Consider the following 20898-nt stretch of genomic DNA (forward strand, 5'->3'; position numbering starts at 1 on the left):
GTGCCAGAGCAGGGTTCATTTATCGAAATATAGTGTTAAAAAGGTCGTGCTTGTGTGATACTCAACTCAACATCTTTATTTCCCCCATGGCTGGAGATATTCATGGTATATACAAACATTTATAGACATAGAACCTATATAATATATGTATAATAATAGTACAGTTCTAAAGTATTGCGTATTGGTGTCAAAATATTTATACAAACATTGCAGGATATAGCTTCATATCTAAGTATAAATAGAAAGCTTATATTCTACATGCAAATAAGATTAGTCTATTTGACTTCCATGATAGTATAGTTGTATGTGATTCGCCGCTTGGATGCAAAAATCTTGTCAAAACGAAATACAAGAGATTTGCAGCAGCGAGTTATAGCATACATAATTTTGTTTACGTTAGAAGGATAACATGAGCATAGATTAATTGATAAGAGTAATCCATAAATTGCCTAGCAGTTTTATATGAAAAATGTCACTATGTTGACTCCCGCCTAGACGAAACAGCACATTGTAGAGCTTGGATTTTACTAACGAAAGGTTAGTAAAAGTATCTGTTTAAACAGCGTGTAATAAATTTAAAACATAATTTCAAAAATACGACGTGTTGATCGATTTCCAGTAGTGGCTCGATTGGGGCCCCTAAAACCTTTAAGCACCAGGTAAGGCTGTCAAGAGAAGAAAGAGTGTCACAAAAGTCGTGGTTGAAAGCTTCTTTTAGTTGGTTTGTAAAGTTTGCTTTTTCGAATAGTGTAGCTTTACATTCACACAGAACATGTGTCAGTTCTTCCTGGTATATCCTGTCACATTTAATGCAGGTTCTTGTAGCAAGCACAGCTGATCTGCACCATAGTTTTGCTATTAATCTAAGAGTCTCCCTGAATACACTTTTTCTTGAAACAGAGTATAATATAGAAGGCGAGACTACAGGGTGGAGGATTCGAAACAAAATAAAGTCACAGTCATTTGCGGTGCGATTTTCCCAGCAGTTGAGTTCTAGTAATTTGACTGAGTTATTAACAATCCTTTTCCATGTTGTTTTGAGTGGTAATTGAAATGACACGGTAAGGTACTCATTAAGTAAAAATTGCAAATTGTACTTTGTGAGTATTCTGCATATGTCCGGGATAAAACCAAGTTTAACAGAGTAATTGTCTTCCAAATACATACAATATTTCCTGATGAAAATCTCTTTCGTTATACAATGTTGAGGCAAACTTAAAATTTTGTACAAAAACATCGTTTTCCGTTGGAAATGGCCGAGGTGTTCCGAATGCATGTGAGTTGCGTTTTTTCTCTGTCTAAAGTTAAAGGTTGAATATACCCAACGGACCGATTGCTTAGAACTTTTTTAGCGTTAACTACGTGATAAGCGACATCGCTGTTAACTTTTAAACGAGAAATGTTTGATGGTGTTTTAATATATTCAAACAAAACAAGATCAGCTGAACTAATTGTCTAACACATTGTTACGAAAACGGCAGATAACAAGTGTGTCCATTAAACGTTAAGAGCAGTAACGACTTGAAAGTTAACAATACCGTCGTTAATCACGTTGTTAACTTTAACAACTTTCTGAACAATCGGGACTGTTAGTTAACTGAGCGTATCATATACCAGCACACACTAAACACTCACATATTTATGACTATAGCAGGCCTGTACTAACCGCCAGCTCCACCACATCATCACTTATCGTGGTGCTGAGACAATGAGCTGTCGACACTGCCGTGGTGCAGCTGTTCTATTGTGTAAATGTTCATACGTTGGTATGATTTATATTTCATCTGATATTTTTGTTACTTGGATATAACTCGAATTTCGGAGAATGTGGTACTTTGAAAGAACACTTGTACTACAGGTTGGCTTCGATTCCGTTTCAATATAGGAATTATGGGGGTAGGGCTGCAATAAGAAATTATATTATTGATGTGCAACGAAAGTAAAATTTAGATTTTGAATTGTAAAATCCTAATTAATTTAAAAGCCTGCCACAAAGGCTACGGGCAATTCTCGGTCCATGACTGTCACTAAGACATACAGCTCTGATGTACAGGCTAGTCTCACAAAACCGATTTTACAAGTCAAAATATTTTGGGTGCGAGCGTAAGTTATACACAAAACAGTTTTGGTTGCATGCACCATCATTTTCTTACGGCATGTCTATGCACTGAAATACAGTCAAAATGCTTACAGATCTCAAGATACGCGCAAGTCCGAATGTAATCTGATCTAAGACAACATTATCAAGGAGTACATTACATGCACATTTTTGTTCTCGGAGAGAACCCACGGACTAACCCGTTTCACATTTACACCTATAGTAGTAAGGGAAATGTACACCCAACGATATAGGGACCGTCGTAAGTCACTTATTACATATTGAAGCTAAACCTGGTAAAATTGGAATAGTAAAAACAACTTTATTTAATATATAAATATAGATTTTTGAAACGGATTTCAGTTCAAAGGTAAGCGAGATTCCGGACTCCAGTCCAGTCCACCCGTTCCTGGGTGAAGGTAAGCACTTCCCGCCTCCAAATGCGCCCTCTTTAACGTCAAATCCTGAAACCGCCCCTGTACCTGTTCATGGTTTTAAATGTGCAGTATCTGTTAAGAACATAAAGGCACTTTACCTAATTTGCAGCAGAATACATAATCAACATGACAAACATGTTCTAAAATACTCGAGGGGACATCTAAGGATGTATCAAATATCATGCACTAAATACGTTGCTTGCATACATTTGCATTTCTCCAGTATAAGCCACTGTCCCCTGTGGTGTTTGCGTATGCCATTTAGTGTCTAAATAGTATAAACATTTTTAAATATTTGGGTAACATAAGCTGTAGGGGAAACAAACTACAAGCTTTTATATAATTACTGTTGTGCAAATCTTATTGGTGGCAGTTATAATGGCGCAGCCGTATAGCAGTAACTTTTGCCGACGTATGTAAATATTCACCTCACGTTTAGCATAAGTTGTAATAAGGTATGTCATTTGCTATAACGCTAAATTCACGCAGGTATAAGGTGGCATACGTTGTTGTTTGCAGAGGCCGAAATAAATGTATGTGCATGCAATATATTTTAGGGCGTATGCCGACGTCCTCTTCGTAGGTTAGTCATACGTTAGGCATACTACAGATAAACGCTAGACCTACATTAAATACACTAGAGGTAATTCATCCGTCGAGATACGTCGGCATGGAGGTGTACTGTATGGTTAAATTTGTGTGAGATGGTTACTTCAAAATAAATCTTACCTATATCAGACATATCTGCGACGCATATTGACGTATGTCTGACGTTTGATAGCTTTGATACAACAGGCGTATTAGTGGCGTGTTGCCAGCGTTGTGCGGTCCCTGGAAGTGAGCTGGTGTGGTTGTCTCTGTCCTAAACCATCATCTGCGGAGTTCTGAAGTATTCCCCATCCGCTGTGCCTGGTCCTCCAATATATTGCCTTTCTTGTCAGTCCCCCAGTAGTCCGTCATCTTCAGGTTCCACAGGACATGATTGTTTTAGAGAAACTCAAGCGTGAACTCCTCATTTTGCACTGACAGGGAGCATGCAGTCTGCTTGACACTCCTCTTCTTGTTCTTGTCTTGAGACTGGCTGGAGTACATGTAGGTGGAGGCAACTGATGCAGCAACAGAGTCAACAGAAGTGGAACGGGAGGCAAGAAAACCATATCCGGAATGAGGAGATGGGGAACGTGGTTAACGCGAGCAGCTTGTTAGGGACATAGCAGGGAGATCATGGGCAGTGTCCAAGTAATTGGATGCCAGGGAAGCATCTGGTTGCTGATGTAGTCATTTTTTGCTATCGAAATCATTGGTTGATACGGAAGTCGTTGGTTGCTATGACTGTAAGTAGTTTTGGTTCTTATTTGTTGCCAAGGAAGTCATAAGTTGCTAAGAAAGTCATAGTCTGCTATGGATATATGTTAAATGTAGTTGCTTAGGAGGTCATTGGTTGCTAAGGAAGTAAGTGGATGTAAAGCAAGTCAATGGTTGCCAGGGAGGTCAGTGGCTGCTAAGGAGGTCCTTGGTTGCTTAGGAAAAGAGTGGTTGCTAAGGAAATCATTGGTTGCTATGAATGTAGGCAGTTTCTTACCAATAAATGAGGCTACATACAAGATATCGTGGGTCTGGGCCATGCATTTTCGGAGATGGTTTTCGAAGACTACTATATATGTTAATTGCTATTTCAATAGCTGACCTTGATCACTCCATGCAATTGAAACTTACAAATACCAGTAGAAGAGGAACATTTCATGATAGCCTGAATGTGGATCTACAAACATTTTATGTATTGCCATTTACCAAGTTTCATTTGAATCTCATAAGAACATTACAAGATATGGCCCGAAAAATCAACCGTTATCAAAAAAATATCATTAAGGGGAGAAAACTAAATAGAAATATGATAATTATTCGTTGTACTACTTTTCTTGTTCACCAAGTTTCATTTAAATCCCTCATGAAGATATGAGATGGCCTGGACAAGCATCCATTATGAAAAAAAACAAAACAGATTTAGGGGTGATAACTAAATAAATATGAAAGATTTGATTAGGATTCTTGGGTTATGCACTTTCTCTTATTTCAATCTATCTATATTTCAAGTTTCATCTCAATCCCTTTAGCATTTTCCAAGATATTGCCTGGACAAGCGCCAATAATGAAAAAAATGGTTAAGGGGAGATACTTAATAAATATGTACGATAGGATTATGGTTCTCGTGCATTGCACCTCTCATTGTCACCTATCTCTAAACCAAGACATATTTAAATCCCATCAGTAGTTTTGAAGTTATTCTCCAGACAAGGGTGTGACGGTTTGACAAATGGATAGATGGACGGAAAAAGCAGCAACCTTTTGCTCTCTTAGGGGAGCTTAAAACCAATGAAATTTAGATTGGCATTACAATTCTATTCCGTGACATCTGGGATGCTAGGACTTTTTGCTTGACCACTAAGGCATTTATTTGTAACAGGTATTATGTTACACTATACAATTCACGATTTTTATCAGAATTTGTCAACATTGAAGCCAAAACAGGTTTAGTAAACATGAGTGAAAGCTTATTTATACTCACACTCGGGCCGATTGTCAGGTTTAGTAAACATGAGTGAAAGCTTATTTATACTCGCACTCGGCCCGATTGTATCAGCAGTACTTGTGCCATTTGCGACAGCTTTAAACTGTTCGACGCCATTTGTTGACAAATACGTCGCCTCTGCAACGATATTACCATTCTTTCAATAGACATTAAAATGTTTTGCCTTGCCCATTGGGTGAGTGCTCCCATAAGATTGTTAGTCATTTTATGTTTTTTGGAGCATAGTGCTCAGACAGAATGTAACCCTGGTTAGAGCTACCCTGGTTCTTAAAAGTGCACAAGTCTATAGCACTGTCACACTGGAACCCCATTAAACGGCCCTTCCGGAACACAATGCCAGAAGAATTTTTAAGTGGTTCGGCCGGAGATTCTAACTTGCGACCCCTGGATTGACAGTCAACTGTGTTAACACTAGAGCACAGATCCGCCAGTGAATATAAAAGCTATCTCTTCTATTTAAGAGGTCTACTGCAACAAGTTTTTTGTTTCTTTATTCGTGAATATGAACAAATTACTGACCCAAGCTGAGAGTGTGGCAATTATTGAAGTTAAACAGTACTGGTGATAAATGAACCATAGGAATTTTGCTAAATGTATATGGCCCTAAACTTTAGCAGTTAAATTACATCGTGAAGGTTTTAGAAAAGTACTATGTACTATGACAGACAAAGTAAACACTAAAGATGGCTTAAACGCAATGTAAAACTAGTGGGAATCAATTTTCCTGTGAGCATTTTTTGTCTGCTATGATCAATAAAACACAAAATCTTAACTTTTCAAAAATGTATTTGCCAAACCATTAACATAAATGCACCAGCTTAAAATAATGAAGCGTCTGAACATCTAACTAGCATTTAACATACATTTATAATGGAAACAAAACTTCCAGTTAGCAACAAGAATAATATTAATCTGGCATCAAAGTAGTCAAACTAGCCAATCATTGTTAACAATGGGAGTATTTCTATTTCAGTACTTAAACATTTGATGGAGGAAGTGAACTCCTACATATATCCAAAAGGACACTGAATATATGAATATATGAATACTAGACAAAAGGAACATTTACCAGTACAAGACATTGTCTACATCTATTGTATAAAATATTAAACATATTCAACCTTCCATTTTACGTTGATATATAAATACATTTAGATATAAAGAAAAGATTGAAATAAATAGAAAAAAAACCCCGAGTAAATATCCAAAGAACAATTTCCATATACGAAAACAATATAAACTGTGAAACAGTGTGTAATCCTTTTAATTTGTGCCCATTATTGGATTCATATGATGAAATCGATGTTTCTATTAGAAGTACAACCTATTACATGGTTGTTCCCATTTTTGAAAATAATGCATGTATATAGTCATCTTATAAGCCAAAATGGTTAAAAAGACCTAAGCCAAAATGGTCCTCATTTGTAATTTTTACCCAACATTTTGATTTTGTTATATGTACATGCTATATTTATATGTAACTTGTGTTTTAAACTTGTGCTGATATAAATAATAAATCCAAAATGTCAGTTCAATACAGCTGACAAACAAATGTGGTCCACAATTTCATTTAAACTGTTTCTTAAGCACTAAATTCTGATCTTTTTAATGGAATCTATTAAGGTGAACTTCACATAATCAATGATAACTTCATGAATGTTCCCTGGATTCTACAGAACACAAATCATACTTCAGAACAATGGTGTTGTATTACAGACAAAATGAGTTCTTTGTACATTTAGTAATAATTTATGTTAAACAAATTTTCATTTCCATTGTGACTTACTTTTTAGCTATTCTAAACAACTCCTATATAGCCCCTAACAGCCAGTTGTATTAAACCTTGATCATTTGTACACAGCTTATCTTTAGGCTAGTTTGAACTTTTCAATGATTTGATTGGTTGATATTAAATTTTCAAATAAAAATTGACCAATCAATGAATATTTTGACCAAACTAAAGACTTAACCAGTTTTATACAATTGGCTGCTAAGAGATATATGTGGGGGTATAATTACCAAAGCAGTCTATGGTCAGGTACAATACTAATAATAAAGTTTATATGTGACTACATAATTTGAGGATGAGATACTGATAAGTATTAAATTGTGGATACAAAGTCCAACAACATTAAATGAGCAAACTCGTGGAGATTCCAATGCAGGCTTACTGACCAGAGTCTGTAGTCACAGATAAATAATTCATCAAAACATTTCAAATAAATACTGCCATTAGACTTTGATATGCATTAATGACATACACATATATACTATATGATATAATTAATGACAAATGCAAATGACACTGCGTATATCACTCAATACATTCACAAACGAAGTGAACAAGAATATTTGGTCAGCACACAAACACCATGCATGTATAACATACAAATAAGAACTTTAATAAAGGTCAAGATGGAGTCCAACACTGTTCCTTTAATTTGAAATACAGGGACATTGCCGTTTAATAATGTGTCAGGATCTTCTAATATCAAAATGACTGTGCCGTATATATATATGAACGTAATAGCCAGAAAACAAAAATTAATGTCGAATACTTGAATAACACAGAGTGAATGAATAGCAGTAATTATTGATAAATATTAATATTCCTGATATAATCTCACACTTAGTCAGTACTCACATCTATATTACACCCTTACTTACCATAAATGTCCTATTAAACATGCATGCCATAATGATGAGTAAACTCAAAGTGTGACCTTGAATGTTGAGGTAAGGACGTGGGTCTTGCATCTGATACATCATTATGTACTGAACTCATTATGTACAGAACACATTTGCCAATTAATGTTAAAGCCACCCTTGCATGACCAAGTTACAGCCTATGAATACTGTATGTACATATATGGAGCATTTCATAATGGCTCAACTTACATGTATGTGTGACCTTGGAACTTTTGGTCTTGCACGTGAAACATTGCCTTCATGAACCAAATACATGTGCCAATTTATTTTAAAATCCCTCCTACATGAAACAGTTACAGCTTGGAGACAACCAACTAGACTGTATATGAACATATGCATCATTCCATAATGATTAATTAGTAATTGTGACCTTGACCTTTGAGGTGGGGACGAGGGTCAACAAATCCCCTTTATACTAAAATGTGTGGCAGTTTATTTTAAAATCACTTTGCGCATGACAAGTTAACAACAAAACTGACCAACTATACTGGATATGCATCATTCCATAATTATTAAACTGTGTGACCTTGAACTTTGAGGAAAGGACGTGATTCTTGCAAGCAACCCGTCGTCATTTTGACAACATGTGCCAACTAAAAATCCCTCCATGAATGACAAAGATGAAGCCAGAAATGGAAAACCAGGCAGAGTACTCACGTTCACGGGCATCAAAAGGTGAAAACTAGTCAATATTGTAGTAATGTATGTTCTATGTGCCACTATCTTAGTAGATAAGGTATAAATTTGAGTCATTTTTGTATTTAAAAGCTTTGGACAATTTTTCTCCATGATTCAATTCAATTTATGCATATTGTCTTTGAACTTTGCTTTTTTACTCTTTACATGCCTGATCATGGAATCTAGCGAATTTTAAGTTTTCTGAATGGGGAAAAAAGATTCTTATTTCTTGTGCAGGTTTCTCCCAGCGATTTTAATAGGATATTTATGGTATGTAACAATTTTAAGACAGACTGCTTTAATCAAACTAGCCAATACATGTTTAATAGGAACACACATAATCTATATTAAAAAACCAAAACTGAACAGGTCCAGTCGCACATGAACTATGAATGAGTCGTCTAGGGTAGATCTTTATACATTTCTTCAATCTCCTTTTTAAAGAAGACCTTCAGTGTATTCCTCTTGGACTTGAAAGTCGGGGTAAGGAGTTCATTCTCAACCGAAAACAACTCGGGATAGAGGTGAATTGCTTTGGCCTAAAACAACAAGAACAACATGTTAAAATACTTACATTGTTTTGATATTTTCTCTTTATAGTATAATTGTATACTATCAGTTTAATTGTATACTATCAGTTTCATATAAAAAAATTTTATTAACTTGACAACACAATCAACTATTTAAAACTTATTAAATTGGAAACTGCTAGTATTATGCATAATTTTATTATCATATATAAAATTTTGAATTTTTTCGATTTTGCACATGTGACATGCTCATACAAAGCTTGCCATACATTCTGTCAACATCAATACCTTATATCAGCCAAAAGCATTAAATCTTTCAAATAACAAATAACTATGCATACATAGCTATAAATACAGAGATTTAACATGGTTCATACAGATTTTCAACTACAGAAATACAAGGACTTTTTAAGGACTATTTTCTATTTTTATTAAGTATAATTATTCATTCTGCTACCAGTTTTGCTTTTTGTTTTTTGCAGTTTCTTAAAGATGTTAACTCATTAAATTGACTAAAAAAACAAGATTGTTTAGGTTTTTAGTCTTTTCCTTGAAATTCAATTTATCTATATAAAAGTAAGTACTTTTCTTGGATTTTATAATTTTTTCCTAGATTCAAGGACTTTTTATAAGGATAGCTATCAAATTCAACGTGATTTTAAGGCCTGTGCAAACCCTGTTTAAGAAGACACATCCTTTACCTGTTCAAATGAAGCTAGTCCTGCCTTCTTGCCGACTGATGTGATGTCCTCCATGATCACCTTCTTCACTTGCTAGAAAACAAAAACACCACTCACAGTTAGGCATATGATAATACAGATAGAAATACATGGACTTTCCCCAGAAAATAATGACTTGAAATGATGATTCTATTAATTGCAGAAAAGTAGAGGTGGGGGGAGGGGGTAAACATATGGTTAGACATGGAGAAATACCTAGAAGAACACACACATCTCACAAAGAGGCATGAAGAAAATCGCTTCAGTCATGCAGATATTTGCGAAGTATATTAAAATAATTACAGAACAAACAAGTTAAAAGTTGTAAAGTAATAACATGTTATTACCTAGCAGTACACGCACCCCAAACAGTTGGATACAATGTCATAAAGGCTTGTCAATGGCATAGGAACCAGTTGTATCATATACACACCTCTCACAGTTAGTCACAATGTCATAAAGGCTTGTAAATGACTCGGGCACTGTTTGTATCACATACACACATTTTTCTTTCCACTTCCCTACCCACTAGGTTACAGGTTACGCACTGGGTTAAAGACTACCTACCTCATTATTGCACAGCTCCGCCATGTCCCCAGACAGGCCGAGTTTGTCCCTGGCGAATGCCGGGAAGGTGTCTGGATCTGGCACTATGACAGCTATGAGGCTTGACTGAAATATAAGACAGTATTCAATACCTCATACTAGAGCTTAATGTTACATTGAGAGTTTGAAACATTGAAATATTGCTTTATCTCTTCCTATAATGAAAATAGAGTCTGTTACAGAAGTCTGTAAAATAGTCATTATCACATTGCAGGACTGACCAGTTTTTGCAGGTCCGAAATATTTTGTGTACATTTTAGTCATTCTCGTCAACCAGAGTGATGATGCTATGCACACCATACCGTTAGATTTATCATTATCAAACCTCTGATGAATGATCATGATTTAATTGAAAGTCAGGGCTTTCAACAGGGTCTATAACCCAAGAGTCAATGACCCTTGAGGTTTGATTTTCAAGGTTCAAAATCAGATCTTTAAGAGCCATTGTCTGTTATATAAATTCTTTGCCGTTTTTCATAAATAATAGTTCTTATCTGTCACAAGATGGCATTGCAACGTTCATGCTTTCTATTCTTGTTTAATAGCTTTTGAAACTTAATTTAAAGCTGAATTCTCACAGAAAAAAACACAATCAAGGGCCATAATTTGTATTTAGGGTTAAAATGGAGTTATGTGACCTTATTGTAAGATGGTCGTCATTAATTGTGTGAAGTATGAACTGCATTGAATGCAGGGTATAGAACTTTAACCTGCCCTCTAACTTTAACCTAAGTTTCTAAATCATTCCGGAGCCATTACTTGTATTAAGGATTATATGGAGTTATGTAACCTCATTGTGTGATGGTCCTGAACAACTGTGTAAGGTATTAAGTCCATTGAATGAAGGTTATAGAAGTTATTAATAAATATCCCAACCTGCCCTTTAACTTTAACCTAAGTTCCATAGTCAATCAGGAGCCATAATTTGTATAAAAGATAATATGGAGTTATCTTACCTCATTATATGATGGCCCTAAACAACTGTGTGAAGTATTAAGTCAATTGAATATGGGGTAATGAAGCTACAAGAGAAAATCCCAGCTTGCCCTAAAACTTTAACTGGACACCGACGCTGGGGCGAGTAGTAAAGCCCTCCTTATCCTTTGAATAGTCGAGCTAAAAATGTTATTTTTTTCTGTTACACATTAAGAACTAATACAAATATACTTTTGAATTTCCAGTACTGGGTAAGACAAGATATAAACTAGAAATGTGTCCATAGGACACGGATGCCCCCACTTCGATTTTTTGTCACAGAAAATAAGCCATAATGATTATTCAGGATAATCTGAGGGCCCTAACTCCTAAATGATTAAAGCGATTTCCATGGCTATCGAACTTGATCAAGATATTATGGTCACAAACATGTGTTAAAAGTTTGGTGAGGAATGGACAAACAGTTTTCAAGAATTAGATCGGAAACAATCTTCGTGACGTATTTTTCAAGTCTTTTTTTGCAAATAAAGGGCCGTAACTCCTAAATGACAAAAGCGATTTCCATGGCTATCGAACTTGATCAAGATATTATGGTCACAATCATGTATGTAAAGTTTGGTGAGGATTGGACACATACTTTTCAAGAATTAGATCGGAAACAATCTTCGTGACGTATTTTTCAAGTCTTTTTTTGCAAATAAAGGGCCGTAACTCCTAAATGACAAAAGCGATTTCCATGGCTATCGAACTTGATCAAGATATTATGGTCACAATCATGTATGTAAAGTTTGGTGAGGATTGGACACATACTTTTCAAGAATTAGATTGGAAACATATATTTTTGAAGTATTTTTGGCAAAAAAGGGCCGTAACTCCTAAATGACTAAAGCGATTTCCATGACTATCGAACTTGATCAAGATATTATGGTCACAAACATGTGTTTAAAGTTTGGTGAGGATTGGACAAATGGTTTTCAAGAATTAGATCGGAAACAATCTTCGGGAATTTTTGGCAAAAAAGGGCCGTAACTCCTAAACGACTAAAGCGATTTCCATGACTATCAAACTTGATCAAGATATTATGGTCACAAACATGTGTTTAAAGTTTGGTGAGGATTGGACAAACGGTTTTCAAGAATTAGATCGGAAACAATCTTCGGGACGTACGTACGTACGTACGTACGTACGGACAAGGGCAACCCTATATGCCGCCACTTTGTGGGGCATAAAAAAGAAGAAAACAAAATATGTTTTAGCTTTGTTGTTTTTCGAACCATGGTACTTAGTGAAAAAGCCAAATGAACGGAGTTATTACGTCATTGAGTTTGAGTTGGTAACCGGTCAGATTCCAGATCGATAGTCACTTGTCACTTCGGCATTTAATTTCTTTTGATTTTAATTGATTTAACAAACATTTAGAGCTTGCCGTGCGGCTGCTTTCAAATGATACAGACTCTTGCACTGAAATTCTCCTGGGTCAAAACTGACACATAGTACAAATTATTGATGCATCATTTCTGGTCATTTACGATTTCTGTGTGTCCAAAACCCAGGTCAATTGAAAGCCCTGAAATTTATGTTGGTTTGACCAAGTAAACATAGGCTAGTTAATTATATTAACAAGAATCAACTTTGAGACATAATTATTAAACAACTGATTTCCCCCAAATTATTGCCGGACACGCAGGCCCACAATATGCAATTGCCGGACCTCGCCATTTATTACCGGCGGGAGCCGAGGTCCGACGAAATTTCATACAGACTATTACAGACTATGACTGTTACAGACAATGTTATGAGTGTATTGTTTATCCATTCTACCTGTCGTCATATTGCCATATTTTGATCAATAGTAAAATAATCTTAGATGGTGGATATGAGAAAAATTAAAGTAAGCAAAAGCCACTTCTCGACTTGTGTTTTTCAGTGGATAAAGGATAATTAAAACCTTAACCTTATTAAATATGAGCTATGAGACTTGCAATTTTTTTTATTGTCTCTTGCAACACCTGTACCAAGTAGTTTCATTTAATTTTTTCTATGAATTTTGAGTTATGGCCAAGGTTAAAAAAACAACCTGTAATACAAAACACCATCGACACTAAGGAATTGACAACATGTCCACTTTTTTGTTTGAAAAAAGATAAATGCTGAAAACCTTTCACTGGTAATTATTTTACTACCCTCATTTACCTTAAGGCTGTCACCATGAATGTAGACCTGAGCAACGTGTGGGGATCGTACGTACACATTCTCAATTTTCTCTGGAGCTATATACTCTCCCTGCGCCAGCTTGAAGATGTTCTTCTTACGGTCGATGATCTTTAGACAACCATTCTGTAGGTGATTCAATGAATGTAGGCAAGTATTAAAGAAATTGTCTCGCATTTTCGGTTTCCTCAGTCAACAAGCAAATATCACATATTGCTTTTGATTAAAATAAAACAACAAATGACTTATCACTTAAACACTTTGTACAATGCAAATCATTTTAAACAGATGGTGATAGTATATCAATAAAGATATATGAATTGTACTAAATGCCCACTTAGTTTTTGTAAGTGTTGTTTGTGTAGTGGCCACAATAAGCACAAGGCCACAAGCCCTGTAAAATGCTTTCTTGACTTCCTCACATTGTAGATTTTATATTAAAGGGCTTGTTGAAAATGTATATGCAAAGCACTAGTGTAACATACGGGCTTGTTCATTACAATGCTACATGTCTGATGAATTATAAAAAACTTCAAATGAACATGTTCATATTTTTTTTAATTCTTGCACCATGCTGATAGTGATACATACAAGAAATTGTTTGTTGCGCTGTATTATTTTGCTTTGTATCACTTCTTAATAAATATTTTGACAAGTTGAAACAAAGAAAACATCGTACATCCATCCACTGTCCAACGTCGCCGGTGTGGAGCCATCCATCCTCGTCGATGGCCTCCTGTGTCTTCACTGGATCCTTTATATAGCCTTTAAACACATTTGGTCCTTTGATACAGACCTGAATACACAAAAGAAAACGTCAATAGGACAAGGGCATAAGAAATATTAAACAGAGATAAAAAACATTTCTTGATAGTAAGAATAATTTCTAACAATATAAAAGAGGTACTACACAGCAAGTGGATTCCAATGTTGCCTCAATAGAGGGGTACTACACAGCAAGTGGATTCATATGTTCCCTCAATAGAGGGGTACTTCACAGCAAGTGGATTCATATGTTCCCTCAATAGAGGGGTACTTCACAGCAAGTGGATTCCAATGTTCCCTCAATAGAGGGGTACTACACAGCAAGTGGATTCCAATGTTCCCTCAGTAGAGGGGTACTACACAGCAAGTGGATTCCAATGTTCCCTCAATAGAGGGGTACTACACAGCAGGTGGATTCCAATGTTCCCTCGGTAGAGGGGTACTACACAGCAGGTGGATTCCAATGTTCCCTCGGTAGAGGGGTACTACACAGCAGGTGGATTGCAATGTTCCCTCGGTAGAGGGGTACTACACAGCAAGTGGATTCCAATGTTCCCTCAATAGAGGGGTACTACACAGCAAGTGGATTCCAATGTTCCCTCGGTAGAGGGGTACTACACAGCAAGTGGATTCCAATGTTCCCTCGGTAGAGGGGTACTACACAGCAAGTGGATTCCAATGTTCCCTCAATAGAGGGGTACTACACAGCAAGTGGATTCCAATGTTCCCTCAGTAGAGGGGTACTACACAGCAAGTGGATTCCAGTGTTCCCTCAGTAGAGGGGTACTACACAGCAAGTGGATTCCAATGTTTCCTCGGTAGAGGGGTACTACACAGCAAGTGGATTCCAGTGTTGCCTCGGTAGAGGGGTACTACACAGCAAGTGGATTCCAATGTTGCCTCAATAGAGGGGTACTACACAGCAAGTGGATTCCAGTGTTCCCTCAGTAGAGGGGTACTACACAGCAAGTGGATTCCAATGTTCCCTCAATAGAGGGGTACTACACAGCAAGTGGATTCCAATGTTCCCTCGGTAGAGGGGTACTACACAGCAAGTGGATTCCAATGTTCCCTCAATAGAGGGGTACTACACAGCAAGTGGATTCCAATGTTCCCTCAATAGAGGGGTACTACACAGCAAGTGGATTCCAATGTTCCCTCAATAGAGGGGTACTACACAGCACGTGGATTCCAATGTTCCCTCAGTAGAGGGGTACTACACAGCAAGTGGATTCCAATGTTCCCTCGGTAGAGGGGTACTACACAGCAAGTGGATTCCAATGTTCCCTCAGTAGAGGGGTACTACACAGCAAGTGGAGGCCAATGTTGCCTCAATAGAGGGGTACTACACAGCAGGTGGATTGCAATGTTCCCTCAATAGAGGGGTACTACACAGCAAGTGGATTCCAATGTTCCCTCAATAGAGGGGTACTACACAGCAGGTGGATTGCAATGTTGCCTCGGTAGAGGGGTACTACACAGCAAGTGGATTGCAATGTTGCCTCAGTAGAGGGGTACTACACAGCAAGTGGATTCCAATGTTCCCTCGGTAGAGGGGTACTACACAGCAAGTGGATTCCAATGTTCCCTCAGTAGAGGGGTACTACACAGCAAGTGGATTCCAATGTTCCCTCAGTAGAGGGGTACTACACAGCAGGTGGATTGCAATGTTGCCTCGGTAGAGGGGTACTACACAGCAAGTGGATTCCAATGTTCCCTCAGTAGAGGGGTACTACACAGCAAGTGGATTGCAATGTTCCCTCAATAGAGGGGTACTACACAGCAAGTGGATTCCAATGTTCCCTCAGTAGAGGGGTACTACACAGCAAGTGGATTCATATGTTCCCTCAATAGAAGGGTACTACACAGCAAGTGGATTCATATGTTCCCTCAATAGAGGGGTACTACACAGCAAGTGGATTCCAATGTTCCCTCAATAGAGGGGTACTACACAGCAAGTGGATTCCAGTGTTCCCTCAATAGAGGGGTACTACACAGCAAGTGGATTCCAATGTTCCCTCAGTAGAGGGGTACTACACAGCAAGTGGATTCCAATGTTCCCTCAGTAGAGGGGTACTACACAGCAAGTGGATTCCAGTGTTGCCTCAGTAGAGGGGTACTACACAGCAAGTGGATTCCAATGTTCCCTCGGTAGAGGGGTACTACACAGCAAGTGGATTCCAATGTTCCCTCGGTAGAGGGGTACTACACAGCAAGTGGATTCCAATGTTCCCTCAATAGAGGGGTACTACACAGCAGGTGGATTCCAATGTTCCCTCAATAGAGGGGTACTACACAGCAGGTGGATTGCAATGTTGCCTCAATAGAGAGGTACTACACAGCAGGTGGATTGCAATGTTGCCTCAATAGAGAGGTACTACACAGCCGGTGGATTCCAATGTTCCCTAAATAGAGGGGTACTACACAGCAAGTGGATTCCAATGTTGCCTCAATAGAGGGGTATTACACAGCAAGTGGATTCCAATGTTCCCTAAATAGAGGGGTACTACACAGCAAGTGGATTCCAATGTTGCCTCAATAGAGGGGTACTACACAGCAAGTGGATTCCAATGTTCCCTCGGTAGAGGGGTACTACACAGCAAGTGGATTCCAATGTTGCCTCAATAGAGGGGTACTACACAGCAAGTGGATTCCAATGTTGCCTCAGTAGAGGGGTACTACACAGCAAGTGGATTCCAATGTTTCCTCAGTAGAGGGGTACTACACAGCAAGTGGATTCCAATGTTGCCTCAGTAGAGGGGTACTACACAGCAAGTGGATTCCAATGTTGCCTCAATAGAGGGGTACTACACAGCAAGTGGATTCCAATGTTCCCTCGGTAGAGGGGTACTACACAGCAGGTGGATTGCAATGTTGCCTCAATAGAGGGGTACTACACAGCAAGTGGATTCCAATGTTCCCTCAATAGAGGGGTACTACACAGCACGTGGATTCCAATGTTCCCTCAATAGAGGGGTACTACACAGCAGGTGGATTGCAATGTTGCCTCAATAGAGAGGTACTACACAGCAGGTGGATTGCAATGATGCCTCAATAGAGGGGTACTACACAGCAGGTGGATTGCAATGTTGCCTCAGTAGAGGGGTACTACACAGCAAGTGGATTGCAATGTTGCCTCAGTAGAGGGGTACTACACAGCAAGTGGATTCCAATGTTCCCTCAGTAGAGGGGTACTACACAGCAAGTGGATTCCAATGTTCCCTCAGTAGAGGGGTACTACACAGCAAGTGGATTCCAATGTTCCCTCGGTAGAGGGGTACTACACAGCAGGTGGATTGCAATGTTGCCTCAATAGAGGGGTACTACACAGCAAGTGGATTCCAATGTTGCCTAAATAGAGGGGTACTACACAGCACGTGGATTCCAATGTTCCCTCAATAGAGGGGTACTACACAGCAGGTGGATTGCAATGTTGCCTCAATAGAGAGGTACTACACAGCAGGTGGATTGCAATGTTGCCTCAGTAGAGGGGTACTACACAGCAGGTGGATTGCAATGTTGCCTCAGTAGAGGGGTACTACACAGCAAGTGGATTCCAATGTTCCCTCAGTAGAGGGGTACTACACAGCAAGTGGATTCCAATGTTCCCTCAGTAGAGGGGTACTACACAGCAAGTGGATTCCAATGTTCCCTCGGTAGAGGGGTACTACACAGCAAGTGGATTCCAATGTTCCCTCGGTAGAGGGGTACTACACAGCAGGTGGATTCCAATGCTCCCTCGGTAGAGGGGTACTACACAGCAAGTGGATTCCAATGTTCCCTCGGTAGAGGGGTACTACACAGCAAGTGGATTCCAATGCTCCCTCAGTAGAGGGGTACTACACAGCAGGTGGATTCCAATGCTCCCTCAGTAGAGGGGTACTACACAGCAAGTGGATTCCAATGCTCCCTCAGTAGAGGGGTACTACACAGCAAGTGGATTCCAATGTTCCCTCAGTAGAGGGGTACTACACAGCAAGTGGATTCCAATGTTCCCTCGGTAGAGGGGTACTACACAGCAAGTGGATTCCAATGTTCCCTCGGTAGAGGGGTACTACACAGCAAGTGGATTCCAATGTTGCCTCAATAGAGGGGTACTACACAGCAAGTGGATTCCAATGTTCCCTCAGTAGAGGGGTACTACACAGCAGGTGGATTCCAATGTTCCCTCGGTAGAGGGGTACTACACAGCAGGTGGATTCCAATGTTCCCTCGGTAGAGGGGTACTACACAGCAAGTGGATTCCAATGTTCCCTCAATAGAGGGGTACTACACAGCAAGTGGATTCCAATGTTCCCTCAATAGAGGGGTACTACACAGCAAGTGGATTCCAATGTTCCCTCAATAGAGGGGTACTACACAGCAAGTGGATTCCAATGTTCCCTCAATAGAGGGGTACTACACAGCAAGTGGATTCCAATGTTTCCTCAGTAGAGAGGTACTACACAGCAAGTGGATTCCAATGTTCCCTCAGTAGAGGGGTACTACACAGCAAGTGGATTCCAATGTTCCCTCAGTAGAGGGGTACTACACAGCAAGTGGATTCCAATGTTCCCTCAATAGAGGGGTACTACACAGCAAGTGGATTCCAATGTTCCCTCAATAGAGGGGTACTACACAGCAAGTGGATTCCAATGTTGCCTCAGTAGAGGGGTACTACACAGCAAGTGGATTCCAATGTTTCCTCAGTAGAGAGGTACTACACAGCAAGTGGATTCCAATGTTCCCTCAGTAGAGGGGTACTACACAGCAAGTGGATTCCAATGTTCCCTCAATAGAGGGGTACTACACAGCAAGTGGATTCCAATGTTCCCTCAATAGAGGGGTACTACACAGCAAGTGGATTCCAATGTTCCCTCAATAGAGGGGTACTACACAGCAAGTGGATTCCAATGTTCCCTCAATAGAGGGGTACTACACAGCAAGTGGATTCCAATGTTGCCTCAGTAGAGGGGTACTACACAGCAAGTGGATTCCAATGTTTCCTCAGTAGAGAGGTACTACACAGCAAGTGGATTCCAATGTTCCCTCAGTAGAGGGGTACTACACAGCAAGTGGATTCCAATGTTCCCTCAGTAGAGGGGTACTACACAGCAAGTGGATTCCAATGTTCCCTCAATAGAGGGGTACTACACAGCAAGTGGATTCCAATGTTCCCTCAATAGAGGGGTACTACACAGCAAGTGGATTCCAATGTTCCCTCAATAGAGGGGTACTACACAGCAAGTGGATTCCAATGTTCCCTCAATAGAGGGGTACTACACAGCAAGTGGATTCCAATGTTCCCTCAATAGAGGGGTACTACACAGCAAGTGGATTCCAATGTTCCCTCAATAGAGGGGTACTACACAGCAAGTGGATTCCAGTGTTCCCTCAGTAGAGGGGTACTACACAGCAAGTGGATTCCAGTGTTGCCTCAGTAGAGGGGTACTACACAGCAAGTGGATTCCAATGTTCCCTCAGTAGAGGGGTACTACACAGCAAGTGGATTCCAATGTTCCCTCAATAGAGGGGTACTACACAGCAAGTGGATTCCAATGTTCCCTCAATAGAGGGGTACTACACAGCAAGTGGATTCCAATGTTCCCTCAATAGAGGGGTACTACACAGCAAGTGGATTCCAGTGTTGCCTCAATAGAGGGGTACTACACAGCAAGTGGATTCCAATGTTGCCTCAATAGAGGGGTACTACACAGCAAGTGGATTCCAATGTTCCCTCAATAGAGGGGTACTACACAGCAAGTGGATTCCAATGTTCCCTCAGTAGAGGGGTACTACACAGCAAGTGGATTCCAATGTTTCCTCAGTAGAGAGGTACTACACAGCAAGTGGATTCCAATGTTCCCTCAGTAGAGGGGTACTACACAGCAAGTGGATTCCAATGTTCCCTCAGTAGAGGGGTACTACACAGCAAGTGGATTCCAATGTTGCCTCAGTAGAGGGGTACTACACAGCAAGTGGATTCCAATGTTGCCTCAGTAGAGGGGTACTACACAGCAAGTGGATTCCAATGTTGCCTCAATAGAGGGGTACTACACAGCAAGTGGATTCCAATGTTGCCTCAATAGAGGGGTACTACACAGCAGGTGGATTCCAATGTTCCCTCAGTAGAGGGGTACTACACAGCAAGTGGATTCCAATGTTCCCTCAGTAGAGGGGTACTACACAGCAAGTGGATTCCAATGTTCCCTCAATAGAGGGGTACTACACAGCAAGTGGATTCCAATGTTCCCTCAGTAGAGGGGTACTACACAGCAAGTGGATTCCAATGTTCCCTCAGTAGAGGGGTACTACACAGCAAGTGGATTCCAATGTTGCCTCAATAGAGGGGTACTACACAGCAGGTGGATTGCAATGTTCCCTCAGTAGAGGGGTACTACACAGCAAGTGGATTCCAATGTTCCCTCAATAGAGGGGTACTACACAGCAAGTGGATTGCAATGTTCCCTCAATAGAGGGGTACTACACAGCAAGTGGATTCCAATGTTCCCTCAGTAGAGGGGTACTACACAGCAAGTGGATTCCAATGTTGCCTCGGTAGAGGGGTACTACACAGCAAGTGGATTCCAATGTTCCCTCAATAGAGGGGTACTACACAGCAAGTGGATTCCAATGTTCC

General features: G+C 39.5%; 1 protein-coding gene across 3 annotated transcripts in view; it reads right to left on the reverse strand.

Moving 5' to 3' along the window:
• Positions 1-5893: 5893 nt before the first annotated feature.
• Positions 5894-20898, reverse strand: part of LOC128246806 (long-chain-fatty-acid--CoA ligase 1-like) — a 56059-nt gene continuing 41054 nt past the window's right edge. For all 3 annotated transcript variants that reach the window (XM_052965261.1, XM_052965269.1, XM_052965277.1), the window contains 5 exons: positions 14194-14310; positions 13497-13640; positions 10329-10433; positions 9744-9815; positions 5894-9051 (listed from right to left, as the gene is read on the reverse strand). In XM_052965261.1, the coding sequence (XP_052821221.1) occupies positions 8914-9051; positions 9744-9815; positions 10329-10433; positions 13497-13640; positions 14194-14310 (576 nt within the window). In that variant the 3' untranslated portion in view covers positions 5894-8913. The remainder of the gene's footprint in view (positions 9052-9743; positions 9816-10328; positions 10434-13496; positions 13641-14193; positions 14311-20898) is intronic.

The sequence above is a fragment of the Mya arenaria genome, chromosome 2 (genome assembly GCF_026914265.1).
Source record: "Mya arenaria isolate MELC-2E11 chromosome 2, ASM2691426v1".
Lineage (NCBI taxonomy): Eukaryota > Metazoa > Mollusca > Bivalvia > Myida > Myidae > Mya > Mya arenaria.